This window comes from Mesoplodon bidens (genome assembly GCF_964165515.1).
Source record: "Mesoplodon bidens genome assembly, chromosome: 1".
Classification (NCBI taxonomy): Eukaryota; Metazoa; Chordata; class Mammalia; order Artiodactyla; family Ziphiidae; genus Mesoplodon; species Mesoplodon bidens.
The window spans coordinates 189,666,393-189,685,487 of record NC_138176.1 but is presented as its reverse complement, the minus strand read 5'-3'; the positions used below and the strand labels follow the sequence as shown (position 1 = coordinate 189,685,487).

General features: G+C 38.6%; 1 protein-coding gene across 2 annotated transcripts in view; it reads right to left on the bottom strand.

Annotated features, from left to right (window-relative positions):
* The window catches only part of LOC308620297 (COP9 signalosome complex subunit 4), a 44,870-nt gene that overhangs the window by 12,075 nt on the left and 13,700 nt on the right, over window positions 1-19,095 (bottom strand). For both annotated transcript variants that reach the window (XM_081239748.1, XM_081239749.1), the window contains exons 5-7: window positions 15,278-15,431; window positions 14,967-15,117; window positions 305-475 (exon numbers count right to left, since the gene is read on the bottom strand). In XM_081239748.1, coding sequence (XP_081095874.1) covers window positions 305-475; window positions 14,967-15,117; window positions 15,278-15,431 — 476 coding nt within the window. The remainder of the gene's footprint in view (window positions 1-304; window positions 476-14,966; window positions 15,118-15,277; window positions 15,432-19,095) is intronic.

The following is a 19,095-nucleotide window of genomic DNA, read 5'->3' as shown; positions in this document are numbered from 1 at the left end:
TAAGGTACTTATCAAATGGTTTGAGTCTTAAAAAAACCAGGCGCTATAAGCCTAGCCTATAATTCTTCTGCTCTTACAGTTTCAAAAAAATGCTTTATTCCACGAAATGCTTTCCAATAGAGCTACTCTTATACTTCAGACTCGTATCTGTGTATAATATTCATCTTCAGTCAATACTCCTTCTTTTACCAAGTGTTACATAAAAATATTTCAGAAAGATATCAAGATGCTTCAAATTTAACATATGTTCTAATAATGTGACCTCAATATTTACTACCACATACTTATAAGAAGTAATCATTACCATCAGCTGTAGTTGCTTTCTGGTGAGGCATCAGCATGGCAGCAAATTCTTGAAGTTGATTTCCTCTGATGATCCTATCTAGGTACATTTTCTCGAGGATTCCATAAGCAGCAAGTTGCTGGCACCTTTCATCCTTAAAAAGAGTAGCAAGCATCCGAGAACGCTGCTGTCCTAAGGGGAACAAATGAGCATCACATATTCTCACAATCTGTTTTTTCAATGAAAAGCAATCATTTTTATGACCCCATATTTGCCTACTAAAATATGCAGGTTTATTCTCATTATTTCTGGTAGCTATGTTCTATAAATTTGCTGCCAACAGTGTATTAGTGAATACTCAACTCCTGCTCCTAGGGGATATATGGGGTTAGGTTCCATGAGCCTCTGGTCACAACATTTTTGTCAGCTGGTCAATATGTAACCTTGTTTTGTGTATTTCTGTTTAAAGGCACCACATTCAATACATGTTGTTGATTCAGTAACATTGAATTCATGGTTTACACTATGACTCATGCCTGAATTAAGCTTACCTAAATTAACACACGTAGTTTCTCCAAAAGGCACATCACAGACTTCCCACACTTAAGTACACAACATAGTACTTCAGCACTATGCTAGGGGCCATTTTAGACAGCAAAACCAACAACAAAATGCATGAAAATGTGGAGAATGTGGTATTAAATAGACCACAAATACGACACTTGTTTATAGTATGAGAGCTGAAACAAGGTAGAGCATTGCCTTGTTCGATCCCAGCTAGAAACATAAACAGGGGGACTCAAATTTTTTGCTGCTCTGCACATGTCTGCAAATGACTGTGAAAGCATCGTACTTGGAGTACTGATTTGGGGGTGACAAATTTTAGGAAGTAGGCAAAGTCACTAATGTGGAATCTGTGAATAATGAGGATCAACTGTATATTCATTTGTGAAGACTATGATATACAATCATTCCCTCAGTATCCAATGGGGATTGGTTCCAAGACCACCCCCCCCAATAAATACCAAAATCTGCAGGTGCAAAAGTCACTTATGTAAAGTGATGTTGTATTTGCATTACCTTCATACATCCTCCCCTATACTTTAGATCATCTCTAGATTATGTATAATACCTAGACATGATCTATCTATGTAAATGCTATGTAAATCATTGCTGGCACATGGCAAATTCAAGTTTTCCTTTTGGGACTTCCTAGAATTTTTTTTACCCAAATATTTTCAATCCACAGTTGGTTGAATCTGTGGATGAGGAACCCCTGGATATGGAGAGCCAACTATAGGCCAAAATGTTACACATGATTCCAGTTATAGTTGTTATTTTCTTCTTCTTGCTTATCTGTACTTCTACAATGAACATGCATTCTTCCCCTAATAATAAAAAATTTATAAAAGATGAACAAACATTTCTCAGATGGGAAACTTGATTTTCATAGTTTCCATTTATACCTTCAAGGACCTTTAAATGGTGAAAAAATACATGACAACTGATGACATTAAAAACTGAACTAGAGGGAGCTGGGGGAAGATGGCGGAAGACTAAGACGCGGAGATCACCTTCCTCCCCACAGATACATCAGAAATTCGTCTACACGTGGAACAACTCCTACAGAACACCTACTGAACGCTGACAGAAGACCTCAGACCTCCCAAAAGGCAAGAAACTCCCCACGTACCTGGGTAGGGCAAAAGAAACAAGAATAAACAGAGACAGAAGAATAGGGAAGGGACCTGCACCAGTGGGAGGGAGCCGTGAAGGAGGAAAGGTTTCCACACACTAGGAAGCCCCTTCACGGGCAGAGACTGCGGGTGGTGGAGGGGGAAAGCTTCGGAGTCACGGAGGAAAGCGCAGCAACAGGGGTGCGGAGCGCAAAGCGGAGAGATTCCCGCACAGAGGATCGGTGTCGATCGGCACTCACCAGCCCGAGAGGCTTGTCTGCTCGGCCGCCGGGGTGGGCGGGGCTGGGAGCTGAGCCTCGGGTTTCGGGTTTCAGTCGGAGCGCGGGGAGAGGACTGGAGTTGGCGGCGGGAAGAGAGCCTGAAGGGGTCAGTGCACCACGGCTAGCCGGGAGGGAGTCCGGGAAAAAGTCTGGAGCTGCCAAAGAGGCAACAGACTTTTTCTTCCCTCTTTGTTTCCTGGTGCGCGAGGAGAGGGGATTAAGAGCGCTGCTTAAAGGAGCTCCAGAGACGGGTGCGAGCCGCGGCTAAAAGCGCGGACCCCAGAGACGGGCGTGGGACGCTGGGGCTGCTGCCGCCGCCGCCAAGAGGCCTGTGTGCGAGCGCAGGTCACTGTCCACGCCCCCTTTCCAGGGAGCCTGTGCAGCCCGCCACTGCCGGCGTCCCGGGGTCCAGGGACGGCTTCCCCGGAAGAGCGCACAGCGCGCCTCGGGCTGGTGCAACGTCACGCCGGCCTCTACCGCCGCAGGCTCACCCCGCACTCCGTACCCCTCCCTCCCCCCTGCCTGAGTGAGCCAGAGTCCCCGAAGCAGCTGCTCCTTTAACCCCGTCCAGTCTGAGCAAAGAACAGACGCCCTCCGGCGACCTACACGCAGAGGCGGGGCCAAATCCAAAGCTGAGACCCGGGAGCTGTGAGAATAAAGAAGAGAAAGGGAAATCTCTCCCAGCAGCCTCAGAAGCAGCGGATTAAAGCTCCACAGTCAACTTGATGTACCCTGCATCTGTGGAATACAGGAATAGACAACGAATCATCCCAAATTGAGGAGGTGGACTTTGAGAACAAGATCTATGATTTTTTCCCCTTTTCCTCTTTCTACAACGAATTATCCCAAATTGAGGAGGTGGACTTTGAGAGCAACATTTACGATTTTTTTCCCCTTGTTCTCTTTTTTGTGAAAGTGTATGTGTATGCTTCTGTGTGAGATTTTGTCTATATAGCTTTGCTTCCACCATTTGTCCCAGGGTTCTATCCGTCTGTTTTTTTCGTTTCTCTTTTTATTTGTTTGTTTTGTTTTTTTAATTTTTTAATCATTACTTTTTAATTTTAATAACGCTATTATATTTTATCATACTTTATTCTATTTTACTTTATCTTCTCTTTTTCCTACCTTCCCTCCTTCGTCCCTCCCTTCCCCTCCCTCCTTTCTTTCTTTCGTTCTTTCTTTCCTCCCTCCCTCCCTCCTTTCTCTTTCTTTCTTTCTTTCTTTCTTCTACTAATTCTTTCTTTCTACTTTTTCTCCCTTTTATTCTGAGCCGGGTGGATGAAAGGCTCTTGGTGCTGCAGCCAGGAGTCAGTGATGTGCCTCTGAGGTGGGAGAGCCAACTTCAGGACACTGGTCCACAAGAGACCTCCCAGCTCCACATAATATCTAATGCCAAAAATCTCCCAGAGATCTCCATCTCAACACCAGCACCCAGCTTCACTCAACGACCAGCAAGCTACAGTGCTGGCCACCCTATGCCAAGCAACTAGCAAGACAGGAACACAACCCCACCCATTAGCAGAGAGGGTGCCTAAAAACATAATAAGGCCACAGACACCCCAAAACACACCACCAGACGTGGACCTGTCCACCAGAAATACAAGATCGAGCCTCATCCACCAGAACACAGGCACTCAACCAGGAAGCCTACACAACCAACTGAACCAACTTTAGCCACTGAACAGACACCAAAAACAACGGGCACTGTGAACCTGCAGCCTGCAGAAAGGAGACCCCAAACACAGTAAGATAAGCAAAATGAGAAGACAGAAAAACACACAGCAGGTGAAGGAGCAACATAAAAACCCACCAGACCTAACAAATGAAGAGGAAATAGGCAGTCTACCTGAAAAAGAATTCAGAATAATGATACTAAAGATGATCCAAAATCTTGGAAATAGAATACACAAAATGCAAGAAACAGTTAACAAGGACCTAGAAGAACTAAAGATGAATCAAGCAATGATTAAAACCACAATAAATGAAATGAAAAATACTCTAGATGGGATCAATAGCAGAATAACTGAGGCAGAAGAACGGATAAGTGAGGTGGAAGATAAAATAGTGGAAATAACCGCTGCAGAGCAGAATAAAGAAAAAAGAATGAAAAGAACAGAGGACAGTCTCAGAGACCTCTGGGACAACATTAAACACACCAACATTCGAATTATAGGGGTTCCAGAAGAAGAAGAGAAAAAGAAAGGGACTGAGAAAATAATTTGAAGAGATTATAGTTGAAAACTTCCCTAATATGGGAAAGGAAAGAGTTAATCAAGGCCAGGAGGCACAGAGAGTCCCATACAGGATGAATCCAAGGAGAAATACGCCAAGACACATATTAATCAAACTGTCAAAAATTAAACACAAAACATATTAAAAGCAGCAAGGGAAAAACAACAAATAACACACAAGGGAATCCCCATCAGGTTAACAGCTGATCTCTCAGCAGAAACTCTACAAGCCAGAAGGGAGAGGCAGGGCATATTTAAAGTGATGAAGGACAGAAACCTGCAACCAAGATTACTCTACCCAGCAAGGATCTCATTCAGATTTGATGGAGAAATTAAAACCTTTACAGACAAGCAAAAGCTGAGAGAGTTCAGCACCACAAAACCAGCTTTACAACAAATACTAAAGGAACTTCTCTAGGCAAGAAACACAACATAAGGAAAATACCTACAAGAGTGAACCCAAAACAATTAAGGAAATGGGAATTGGAACATACATATAGATAATTACCTTAAATGTAAATGGACTAAATGCTCCCACCAAAAGACACAGATTGGCTGAATGGATACAAAAACAAGACCCATATATATGCTGTCTACAAGAGACCCACTTCAGACCTAGAGACACATACAGATTGAAAGTAAGGGGATGGAAAAAGATATTCCATGCAAATGGAAATCAAAAGAAAGCTGGAGTAGCAATTCTTATATCAGACAAAATAGACTTTAAAATAAAGACTATTAGAAGAGACAAAGAAGGGCACTACATAATGATCAAGGGATCGATCCAAGAAGAAGATATAACAACTGTAAATATTTATGCACCCAACATAGGAGCACCTCAATACATAAGGCAAATACAGCCATAAAATGGGAAATGGACAGTAACACACTCGTAGTGGGGGACTTCAACACCCCACTTTCACCAATGGACAGATCATCCAAAATGATAATAAATAAGGAAACACAAGCTTTAAATGATACATTAAACAAGATGGACTTAATTGATATTTATAGGACATTCCATCCAAAAACAACAGAATACACATTGTTCTCAAGTGCTCATGGAACATTCTCCAGGATAGATCATATCTTCGGTCACACATCAACCCTTGGTAAATTTAAGAAAATTGAAATTGTATCAAGTATCTTTTCCGACCACAATGCTATGAGACTAGACATCAATTACAGGAAAAGAGCTGTAAAAAATGCAAACACATGGAGGCTAAACAATACACTACTTAATAACGAAGTGATCGGGCTTCCCTGGTGGCGCAGTGGTTGAGAGTCCGCCTGCCAATGCAGGGGAAACGGGTTCGTGCCCCGGTCTGGGAGGATCCCACATGCCGCGGAGCGGCTGGGCCTGTGAGCCATGGCCGCTGGGCCTGTGCGTCCGGAGCCTGTGCTCCACAATGGGAGAGGCCACAACAGTGAGAGGCCCACATACAGAAAAAAAAAAAAAATAACGAAGTGATCACTGAAGAAATCAAAGAGGAAATCAAAAAATACCTAGAAACAAATGACAGTGGAGTCACGATGACCCAAAACCTATGGGATGCAGCAAAAGAAGTTCTAAGAGGGAAGTTTATAGCAATACAATCCCACCTTAAGAAACAGGAAACATCTCGAATAAACAACCTAACCTTGCACCTAAAGCAATTAGAGAAAGAAGAACAAAAATCCCCCAAAGTTAGCAGAAGGAAAGAAATCATAAAGATCAGATCAGAAATAAATGGAAAAGAAATGAAGGAAACGACAGCAAAGATCAATAAAACTAAAACCTGGTTCTTTGAGAAGATAAACAAAATTGATAAACCATTAGCCAGACTCATCAAGAAAAAAAGGGAGAAGACTCAAATCAATAGAATTAGAAATGAAAAAGGAGAAGTAACAACTGACACTGCAGAAATACAAAAGATCATGAGAGATTACTACAAGCAAGTCTATGCCAATAAAATGGACAATCTGGAAGAAATGGACAAATTCATAGAAATGCACAACCTGCCAAGACTGAATCAGGAAGAAATAGAAAATATGAACAGACCAATCACAAGTACTGAAATTGAAACTGTGATTAAAAATCTTCCAACAAACAAAAACCCAGGACCAGATGGCTTCACAGGCGAATTCTATCAAACATTTAGAGTAGAGCTAACACCTATCCTTCTCAAACTCTTCCAAAATATAGCAGAGGGAGGAACACTCCCAAACTCATTCTACGAGGCCACCATCACCTTGATACCAAAACCAGGCAGGGATGTCACAAAGAAAGAAAACTACAGGCCAATATCACTGATGAACATAGATGCAAAAATCCTCAACAAAATACTAGCAAACAGAATCCAACAGCACATTAAAAGGATCATACACCATGATCAACTGGGGTTTATTCCAGGAATGCAAGGATTCTTCAGTATATGCAAATCAAGCAACGTGATACACCATATTAACAAATTGAAGGAGGAAAACCATATGATCATCTCAATAGATGCAGAGAAAGCTTTTGACAAAATTCAACACCCATTTATGATAAAAACTGTGCAGAAAGTAGGCATAGAGGGAACTTTCCTCAACATAATAAAGGCCATATATGACAAACCCACAGCCAACATCGTCCTCAATGGTGAAAAACTGAAACCATTTCCACTAAGATCAGGAACAAGACAAGGCTGCCCACTCTCACCACTCTTATTCAACATAGTTTTGGAAGTTTTAGCCACAGCAATCAGAGAAGAAAAGGAAATAAAAGGAATCCATATTGGAAAAGAAGAAGTAAAGCTGTCACTGTTTGCAGATGACACGATACTATACATAGAGAATTCTGAAGATGCTACCAGAAAACTACTAGAGCTAATCAATGAATTTGGTAAAGTAGCAGGATACAAAATTAATGCCCAGAAATCTCTGGCATTTCTGTACACTAATGATGAAAAATCTGAAAGTGAAATCAAGAAAACACTCCCATTTACCATTGTAACAAAAAGAATAAAATATCTAGGAATAAACCTACCTAAGGAGACAAAAGACGTGTATGCAGAAAATTATAAGACACTGATGAAAGAAATTAAAGATGATACAAATAGATGGAGAGATATACCATGTTCCTGGAGTGGAAGAATCAATATTGTGAAAATGACTCTAGTATCCAAAGCAATCTACAGATTCAATGCAATCCCTATCAAACTACCACTGGCATTTTTCACAGAACTAGAACAAAAAATTTCAAAATTTGTTTGGAAAAACAAAAGACCCCGAATAGCCAAAGCAGTCTTGAGGACGAAAAACGGAGCTGGAGGAATCAGGCTCCCTGACTTCAGACTATACTACAAAGCTACAGTAATCAAGAGAGTGTGGTACTGGCACAAAAACAGAAAGATAGATCAATGGAACAGGATAGAAAGCCCAGAGATAAACCCACGCACATATGGTCAACTTATCTGTGATAAAGGAGGCAGGAATGTACAGTGGAGTAAGGATAGCCTCTTCAGTAAGTGGTGCTGGGAAAACTGGACAGGGACATGTAAAAGTACGAGATTAGATCACTCCCTAACACCATACACAAAAATAAGCTCAAAATGGATTAAAGACCTAAATGTAAGGCCAGAAACTATCAAACTCTTAGAGGAAAACATAGGCAGAACACTCTATGACATAAATCACAGCAAGATCCTTTTGGACCCACCTCCTAGGGAAATGGAAAAAAAAAAACAAAACTAAACAAATGGGACCTAATGAAACTTCAAAGCTTTCGCACAGCAAAGGAAACCATAAACAAGACCAAAAGAGAACCCTCAGAATGGGAGAAAATATTTGCAAATGAATCAACTGGCAAAGGATTAACTTCCAAAATTTATAAGCAGCTCATGCAGCTCAACAACAAAAAAACAAACAACCCAATCCAAAAATGGGCAGAAGACCTAAATAGACATTTCTCCAAAGAAGATATACAGACTGCCAACAAACACATGAAAGAATGCTCAACATCATTAATCATTAGAGAAATGCAAATCAAAACTACAATGAGATATCATCTCACACCAGTCAGAATGGCCATCATCAAGAAATCTAGAAACAATAAATGCTGGAGAGGGTGTGGAGAAAAGGGAACACTCTTGCACTGCTGGTGGGAATGTGAATTGGTACAGCCTCTATGGAGAACAGTATGGAGGTTCCTTAAAAAACTACAAATAGAACTACCATATGATCCAGCAATCCCACTACTAGGCATATACCCTGAGAAAACCATAATTCAGAAAGAGACATGTACCAAAATGTTCATTGCAGCTCTATTCACAATAGCCCGGAGATGGAAACAACCTAAGTGTCCATCATCTTATGAATGGATAAAGAAGATGTGGCACATATATACAATGGAATATTACTCAGCCATAAAAAGAAACGAAATTGAGCTATTTGCAATGAGGTGGATAGACCTAGAGTCTGTCATACAGAGTGAAGTTAGTTCAGAAAGACAAATACCGTATGCTAACACATATATATGGAATTTAAGAAAAAAAAATGTCATTAAGAACCTAGGGGTAAAACAGGAATAAAGACACAGACCTACTTGAGAATGGACTTGTGGATATGGGGAGGGGGAAGGGTAAGCTGTGACAAAGCGAGAGAGAGGCATGGACATATATACACTACCAACCGTAAGATAGATAGATAGTGGGAAGCAGCCGCATAGCACAGGGTGATCAGCTCGGTGCTTTGTGACCGCCTGGAGGGGTGGGATAGGGAGGGTGGGAGGGAGGGAGACGCAAGAGGGAAGGGATATGGGAACAGATGTATATGTATGACTGATTCACTTTGTTATAAAGCAGAAACTAATTTTAAAAAATCACTAAAATAAATAAAATCTTGGGTTTAAAAAAAGAACTGAACTAATGGAAATAATATTATGAACAAACTTTTTCTTTTTAAATTTATTTTTAGCTCTATATAGTGAAAGAGCCTAATAACAATGATACCCAGCATCAATGAGCATATCTAGTAACCTGATCTCACTATCTTCATTAAAAGGAACTAGAGATCCTCAAAAAACAGCAGATTTCATGTCTGCAACAGGGAAAATACAAACGGGGCCTGAAGCATCTTTTTATGCTACTGATACATTTCAGGCAAGTACTCAAAGACTAATGGGGCTGTGTCAAAAAGACATAATTTGGTCATATTTGGGACAAGTTGAGCATCAAAAAGAATAACAACTATAATTTATTGTGACACACTGAATAAATAAAAAACAGAGTCAAATATACAAGAACGTTCACAGCAGTACTATTACTAATAGCTAATAAGAAGGCAATAGGATAAACAAATTGTGGTATATTCACATAATGGGATACCACATAACAATGAAAATGAAGAAACTGAATGTAACAATGTGGATAAATTTCATAAAGTTGAGCAAAAGAGGCAAGACAAGAGTATATGATTTCATTTATATAAATATAAGAAGCAGGCAAAGCTAATATATATTAACAATTGCTCTTGGGGGATAGGGGTTGGGGCCAGTGGTTAGGAGAAAGCAGGACAGAATATTTCAGGGTGCTGGTAGTATTTTGTTTCTTGTTCTGGACATTGATTACGTGATGGTGTTCATTTGTGACAATTCACCAAATTGTACACTTCTGATATGTACAGTTTTCTGTGCAGAGAAATAAGCTAAGAAAAAATCCACAGTGATATTTGGGAAAAAAAAAAAAAGGAGAAAAAAGGAAAGCTCCTGAAGAATACTATCTAATAAATACAGAAGAAAAGAATTAGTAAATCAACATTTTTCATTTTCATTTTATATTACGCATATAATGAGTGATCCAGGCAAGGATTATTAATAGATTTTAAATTATGGAAAGGAATATGTGAAAGGAATTTGGAGAACAGGATTTCTGTAGTGTCAAAGCAGCACCCCATGAATTATTTACAAAATACAAAGAGGACAATGTACCTTTACAATGGAATTTCTACCTTCATCAAATGAACAAACTCAGCATCACTAACAGTGGGACCAACCTGACAGTGTGTGCTCTCTGACGTGATTCAATAGCAAGTACATAGCATCATTATAAGGTATTCTTGCTAGAAAAAAAATAACCTGAATCTAATCTCACCTCTGGCTAACTTCCATTTTACAGGAAATATAGGGGATTAAGGAATAAAAAAACAATATATATATCAAAAAATCTAGGATGAAGGACATTTTACCTAACAACTTCAAAGTCAGTATTTTTTCTTTTTTTAAGTGAGGCAACTATACAGTGTTGTATGTCAACTATATCACAATAAAGTTGGCAGGAAAAATAAGGAAACTACTCGAGACTAAAAGAGTCTAAAGACTAAAGAGCCATAATCACCAAATGGCACACATGAAGTTGCTCCTTGTTCAAGAGGAAAAAGGCAGGTATAAAAGATATTCTTGAGCTAACTGGGGCAGTGATAATATGGACCAGCTGCTAAATTCTACAGTGGAATCACTGTTAATTTTTTTAGGGATGATGATGGTATTGCAGTTATGCAGAAAAATGTTCCTGTTCTACGGAGATACATGATGATATATAAAGAAGGAGTGTCATGATGGCCTACAACTTACTTTAAAATGACACATCCAAAAATATGTGTGTGTGCGTAAGAGACAGAGTGAGAGAGAAAGCAAATATGACAAAAAGCCAGGAAAATTTAGAAAAAGAGTAATGAAGGGTAAGTAGATCTGCAAGATAATAAAACACTATAAAGCTATAATAATTTGAAGAGCATAGTACAAGTATATTCATAAATAGACAGGCTCATTAACAGAACAGAATACTATGTCCAGAAATCTACTACAGTGTGCTTCAAATCAATAGGGAAAAAAAAGATGGATTATTCAATAAAGACTGCCAGGTCAAATAACTAGCCATTTAGAAAAACAAACAAATAAGCGTTAATTTCCTATCTCATTTCTTACACTAAAATAAATCCAACTGGATTAGGATTTATAGGTAAATTTAAGTAGGCGAAACTAATCTATACTAGTGATTACTCTTGGGGGGCAGGGGTTAGAGATCGTGACTAGGAGGAAGCATGAAGGTAAAAAATGAAACCCTAAAGCAGCGATTCTCAAAGGCGGTCTCCATGACCTTTTCAAGGGATCAGCGGTTGACACTCAATTTAGAATAACAAAGACATCCTGTGCCTTGTTCACTGAGTTGACATTTGCACTGCTGGTGCAAAGGCAATGGTGGCAAAGACTACTGGCACCATAGCACAAATCAAGGCAGTGGCGCTGGCAACAAACTATATCATGCCACACACTCAACAGTCAAAAGAGATAGTTTCACTTAAGAAGGTCCTAGCAGCAGTAAAAAATTATTTTCATTAAATCTTGACACTTGAGAACATACCTTTTTTATATTTTGTGTGACGAAATGGGAAATGTACTTACAGCACTTTTGCTATAAACCAAAGTATAATGGTTGTCCCAAGGAAACAGTGCAAGCTGAACTAGTCTCTTTTTCATGGAACACATTCACTTAAAATAACAACTGACAAATTATGGTTTCCAGACTTAGGTATTTGGCAGACATTTTCTTAAAAATGAGCAAAGTGAGCCTGTTACCACCAATCAACAGCATTTGCTGCCCTTGATAAAATTTGAGTTTTAAAGAAAAAAATTAAAATCTCTGAAAACTTGTATCTGCCACTATGAGGCTGACAACCTCCCAATACTTAAAGGTTTTTCTGATGAGATCAGTGGTAATACATTGGATACTGGATATTGGATAATAAAGTACATCAATATTTGGAAGCTCTGCATAAATCACCAAACCAACATTTTCCAAACAACCAATACATGATGGTACAAAATCTTACATGGGTAAAAGATCCATCAACGTTGAAGACAGACCAAGATTTTAACGTTATAGAGTGCAAAATGTTCACTGATATGGTTTCAGGTGCCACATTCCAATTAACCCATAAGAAACTACACTACTTGTCAAGTTATAGTATAAAAGATGAATACCCACGATTATCTGAAAAAGTCACTAAACATGCCTCCTTTTTCCAACTACGTATCTGTGTGAGGCTGGGTTTTCTTCATATACTCCCACCAAAACATATCAAAACAGGCTAAGCACAGAAGTACATTTAAGAATTCAATTTCTCTTTTTTTTTTTTTTGCGGTATGTGGGCCTCTCACTGTTGTGGCCTCTCCCGTTGCGGAGCACAGGCTCCAGACGCGCAGGCTCAGCGGCCATGGCTCACGGGCCCAGTCGCTCTGCGGCATGTGGGATCTTCCCGGACTGGGGCACGAACCCGTGTCCCCTGCATCGGCAGGCGGACTCTCAACCACTGCGCCACCAGGGAAGCCCAAGAATTCAATTTCTGTCTGTTAAGCTAGACAATGAAAAGACCTGTAAAGTCAAAAGTTAAACAATTCCAATTCTCTAACTTTTTTTGTTTTAGAAAAAACAGCTATTTTATAAAAATGTCGGGAATTCCCTGGCAGTCCAGTGGTTAGGGCTGTGCGCTCCCACTGCCTAGGGCCTGGGTTCGATCCCCGGTCGGAGAACTAAGATCCTACAAGCCGTGTGGTGCAACCAAAAAACAAATTAAATTAAATTAAAATGTCATTTACGTTTATAGCTAATAGATCTATTATTGTTACTTTTAAATGAGTTAATAAATATTTTAAAATTTCTCACTTCAATTTCTAATTCAATAATCAACAGATATACCCTACATAAACAAAAGCTCTCTAGGGTTCTCAATTATTCAGAGTCTAAGGGGGTCCTGAGACCAGAGAATTTGAAAACTTAAAGTACTGGAAGAAAACATGAAGGAATTTAAAATATGTAATTTCACAATAGAGAAGACCTTTCTAAGCAAGTCAAAAAAACCCAGAAGCCATAAAAAACTAAAATATTTAACTATATAAAAATTTAAAGTTTCTGCATTGCAAAAATTTCATAACCAAAGCCCAAAAGGGGACAATAAATTGGGAGGAAAAAAATTGTTAATTTCTTATATAAATGAAGAGCTTTTATTAAAAAAAAAGATAAAAACACAAAAAAATGGCTAATGGACATAAACGGATAATTCACTCAAAAAAATGGGTTTTTCAATTATTTTTCTAAACACATGAAAAGATGTCCAAGAGTATTCATGATAAATGAAATGCAAATTAAAACTAGAATGAAATACTATTTTTCTTCTACCAGGTTAGCAAGGATACAAAAATTTGGTAATGTGTGTGTGAGTAATCAGGTTCACAAAGATATTGTTGTTTAGAAGGTCTAACATTAAAGGGCAACTTATAATTTCAAAATTTTAAATGTATGCACCCTTAGATTCAAGAATTTAACCTATACATATATTCATATATGTGTATAATCACTACAGCATTGTTTATAATTGACTAATTATGATAAAGACAAACAATAGAAAATCAAAAAGAATGAGCTTTATGTAATGACATATAAAGACCGCTGTGATGAATATCCACATTAAAAAAAGAAAGTTGCAAAAGTGTATTTATCATGCTATCATTTGTGTATAAAAAAGGGGATACACACTTTTATACTGAAGGAAATAAAAGAATCAGTAATAGTTCTTCAGAGTACAAAGCAGTCCATTTTATGTACTGCCTTTTCAGTAACAAAAATAAAATAAATAAGATGACTGCTTCAAAGAGAATGAAATGTGTAGTCTGAACATGTCATTAGGCTCTCAACTAAACAGTTCAAAAATAGACATTCTAGGGCTTCCCTGGTGGCACAGTGGTTGGGAGTCTGCCTGCCAATTCAGGGGACACGGGTTCGTGCCCCAGTCCGGGAGGATCCCACATGCCACGGAGCAGCTGGGCCCGTATGGCCGCTGGGCCTGCGCGTCCGGAGCCTGTGCTCCACAACGGGATAGGCCACAACAGTGAGAGGCCCACACGTCGCAAAAAAAAAAAAAAGACATTCTAAAATGATTTAGAAAAGCCATGGCTTAGAATTATCAGCATTTCCTCTCAATACCCTTTCCTGCTTTATAAGTTGAATGATTTACATGCTACAGTTTAGTAAAAAAGAATACAGAATAGTTTATTATTTATATTTATGGAAGAAAATGATAAGCACCAGGTCTAAAACTGAGGCTTGAAGATAAAAAAACAAACAAACCCCAAAGAAGTACATTATCACAGCACTCATTTCTAGATTTTAATTTTCATTTCCCTTTGTCTAATTCTCACTTAATTTAATATCCATTTTTTCAGTGATATTTTAGGAGAACTAAACTTCAGATTACCTCTTAACTATTCCTAATACCTGTGGGTGATAGGCTGATAAATGCATATTTTAAAATGTCTTAAGTTAGTAATGCGGTGTTTTTAACTGTTTAAATTTATCATAATTTTATTAATAAGATATCCTCTTAAAGAATAGCTCCTTGCTAAATCCTCAAGTAGTAATGAACCCGAAATCATTAAGCAAAGATAACTTACTGTTCGTTAAAGTGTAAATAACGTATTTACCTGCTGATGCTAAGATGGTACAGTGCAGAGCATGTTTTAAGGCCTCTAGTCTTTCACTTTCGTGCACTATTGTCTTGTAAGAGAGCTCATTGTACCTTTGCGCAGCTTCAATGAATTTTCTTCTATAATCAAGAACACGTGCATAGCATACCTATAAGAGGGAAAATGTTTCAATTAGGGAGAAAAATTAAAAATAAAAAGCAAAAGAAAATTTTTATTATATAACAGCATTTATCAGATATTCTGGAGCACCTTATTACTGAAGGATTCTCCAATACAAAATTAATTTTCCAAATTAGCTCATTTGTTACCTTATAATGTATCTGTAACTGTTCATTGGTTGATTCATTCTGAAGCAATGATGCCCGATTTATGTAAGCCTCTGCCTGGACTGGATCATCATCCTCCAGATATAGCCTAGCAATCTTCAGGTATGTCTCCAATTTATAATCTACATTGTACTGTCTAGGGTATAACAGAAAGACACAGAATGACTAAATATTTCATCAAGAAAATTTGGGGAGTGGTAGGAAATACATTAATTTTTCCTTATATATATTCTGTTAATATAAGGGAATCATACTTTTTATTGCAGTATATTATATAGATAAGCTAAAACATATTTCCAGAATAAGATTTATTGAGTTTTTATTATTTTTAGCATTGTTCATGTTTTATTTTAGCTTCTTCTAATCCTCAGATAGTCTCACAAATCAAAGATCTTAAAAAAAGAAAAAAAAGCTCAGTTCAGGGATATATCATATACTACCAGGGGAACTATGAACATGTACAACCATCCTGGAAAACAATTTGGTAGTATGCTCTCCAGCCATCCTTTGAATTCTTTAAAAATGCATATCTTCTTTACCTACTGTATTTTACCTCTAAAAAATAAATCCTTAAAAAAAATCATGGTTGTACATACATATATATGTACAGAATATTCATTTGTAAAGTTATTCATAAATATCCATAATAAAAAAAATGGAAATCACCCATAATCGTATTTGTGGTTATCAATTAAGTTGTGGTACATAAAGATGGTAGATGCTATACAGTTATTATAATAACTTCTGATAATAGGCATAAGTTTTTGCTAAGTGAAAAAATTGGATAAAACAGTACATAAAACTCCATCCAGGGCTTCCCTGGTGGCACAGTGGTTGAGAGTCTGCCTGCCGATGCAGGCGACACGGGTTCGTGCCCCGGTCCGGGAAGATCCCACATGCCACGGAGCGGCTGGGCCCGTGAGCCATGGCTGCTGAGCCTGCGCGTCCGGAGCCTGTACTCGCAACAGGAGAAGCCACAACAGTGAGAGGCCAGCGTATCGCAAAAAAAAAAAAAAAAAGAAAGAAACCATCCAAATGTATTTCTATACATGTATATCAAGATAGTAATAGCAATTATCTCTGAGAATACAGGTGGTTTTCATTTTTCTTCTTTATCCCAATAGTCACATTTTATGTAAGAAATGCATAACTGAAGACCCAACATAATTCAAAACTCACATAATTCAAGATTAATCCTCACAGAAAAATTAATTCTATTTACCAGCAAAAGTGGAGCCACCATTTGGCAAGAACAGTGTTTACAACTGACTTGGCCCAGCTTTGAAATTAATTCTTCAAAATTTTTATATCAATTCAAAATTTTCCATAAGCCATATATTATTTTTTTATTATATTATTTCCATTCACAACTCATATTTATATAAACTGCTACGAACAGCACCATATGTTTTGCATTTTCATATTTTATGCCAAGATATCTATTATGTCCATTACTTTCATCATCAGAATGAATCATTTTTTAAAGAAGCAGCCTCTCAATAATTTACCAAAATCACTTTTTAACTTGTTTAGAAAAACCACTGAATTTTCAGCTCTTGGTATCCTCACCACTGCAAAGAACAATATCCATTTTATATTTACATCAACTACCAATGAAAATAAATCATTTGCTCTGTGCTAGGGAGAAACTGTTCCAGACAGAATAAGACCAAAGCAATTAAGAAAACCTCCAGCCTTTTCCAACTATCCAAGAAAAAACCCAAATTAACAAGAAGCCTTAGAAAACAAAATTCAACATCTGTGTATGAATGAAGGCCTTTTCATATACTGGTTGCTTTTTCAAGGGGCATCACCGTCTAACAATTTCATACATATACAAACGGCAAGATGCCTGAAGTAGTGTTTGACTTATGATCACAAATATTCATGAAGACAAAAAAAGAATCCCTTATTCACCTGGTAAAAGAGTAGAGAAGTAACTGAAAATATTTTTTGTCATTCAGTTGGTACTTTTATACTTGCCAACTGAAAGAGGAAGGGTGTCTAATAATACAACCAAGAGTTTCACACCTTTCATCCTTCTATACAATATACTTTGGAGGAATGTTTCATAAAGAACTATAAATATTTTTAAAAATACATAGCAAAGGTAAGACTGGCTGGATAAGAGTTACAAACTATCATCTTAATTTTTTCTAATTGTTTTTCCATCTCATTTTCTCTAGTATCTCAAACCTAACAATCCATTGAACCCACTGTGACTCCAAACCACTGATCCTACTACATTGTTATTGTATTTTTCCTCTTAAAGGCCTCACTTCCTCCTTACCTGGCTTAATTCCTATGGTCAATCATTTCCATCACTGAATTGCACGTGCGCTCATCTCCCTTGCCCCTCTCATGCTGTCATACTTGTTGGGCGAAATCATAATGCTGGTTAAACCTAATAGTTCACCTACTCCTTTCCTGCAACCATGTAGCCAAACTCTGATGAAGAAAAACACCCAACCAATCTGACTGATCTCATTTTAGTGACTACGACCTTTGAATGAGCCTTACTGCTGTACACCATCCCACTCTCCCAGAGAATTTTTTTTGATATTCTTATATCTCCTCAACCTCACAACTCTCACCCCCATCCACACTTCAGATGATGACTCTGATTCCAACTTCACTAAGAGTATTGAAACAATCAAAGAAAAAAGTACTTGCACAAACTCCATCACCACATTACTAATATCTGCACCCATATACTCTGTGTTCCTGGCTGTTACCATAGATCACTGGGACTATTCTGCCCACCAGGGAACAATCTGCAATGTCTACAGACATTTTTTTTTTTTTTCGGTACGCGGGCCTCTCACTGTTGCGGCCTCTCCTGTTGCGGAGCACAGGCTCCGGACGCGCAGGCTCAGCGGCCATGGCTCACGGGCCCAGCCACTCTGCGGCATGTGGGATCTTCCCGGACCGGGGAACGAACCCGTGTCCCCTGCATTGGCAGACGGACTCTCAACCACTGCGCCACCAGGGAAGCCCTACAGACATTTTTGATTGTCACAACTAGGCATAGTGGTGTCACTGGCATCTAGTGAGTAGAGGCCGCTGATGATGCTCAACAGCTGCAATACACAGGACAGCCTCCAGGACAAAGAATTATCCGCTCTAAAATGCCAAGAGTGCCCAGGCTGAGAAACTCTCTCACAAGTGAACTGTCCATGCTCCTATCTGAAGCCTATCTCTCCACTGGATTCCTTCCCCTCTAGTCTACTCATGCAAGAGTCCTTTCCACTACTCCCCTAGGTCAAATTTTTGCTTTCCACTGAATCATAAAAGAAAAAATAATCTCAGCCTAACCTCTGCTGTATCTTCTACCCTACTTCTCTGCTCCCTTTTATGAAAACTTCCCCAAAGAGCTGCCCATGCTCACCATCTCCAATTCTTCTCTTCCCGTTCTCTCTTAAACAGCTCCAATCAGGCTTTCACTCTCACCATTTCAGCAAAACAGCTTTTGCCAAGGTCACCAATGACCTCCACGTTACTACCTTTTACAGTTCACCTTCAACTCCTCATCTTACTTGACCATCAACACCATGTTGATCACTTGCTCCTTCTTGATACATTTTCCTCATCTGGCTTCTGAGATATCACACTCCACATTCTTCTGGTTTTCCTCTTACCTCAATGGACAATCCTCACTTGCTGTATCTTCCTCCTGCCCCTGACCTCTTAATGTCAAAGTGCTCAGTACTCAGTGCTCTTCTCTACCTATATGCCCTCCCTTGGAGATCTCGTCCAATCTAAAGGCTTTAAATTCCATTTATATATCAATGACTCCCAAA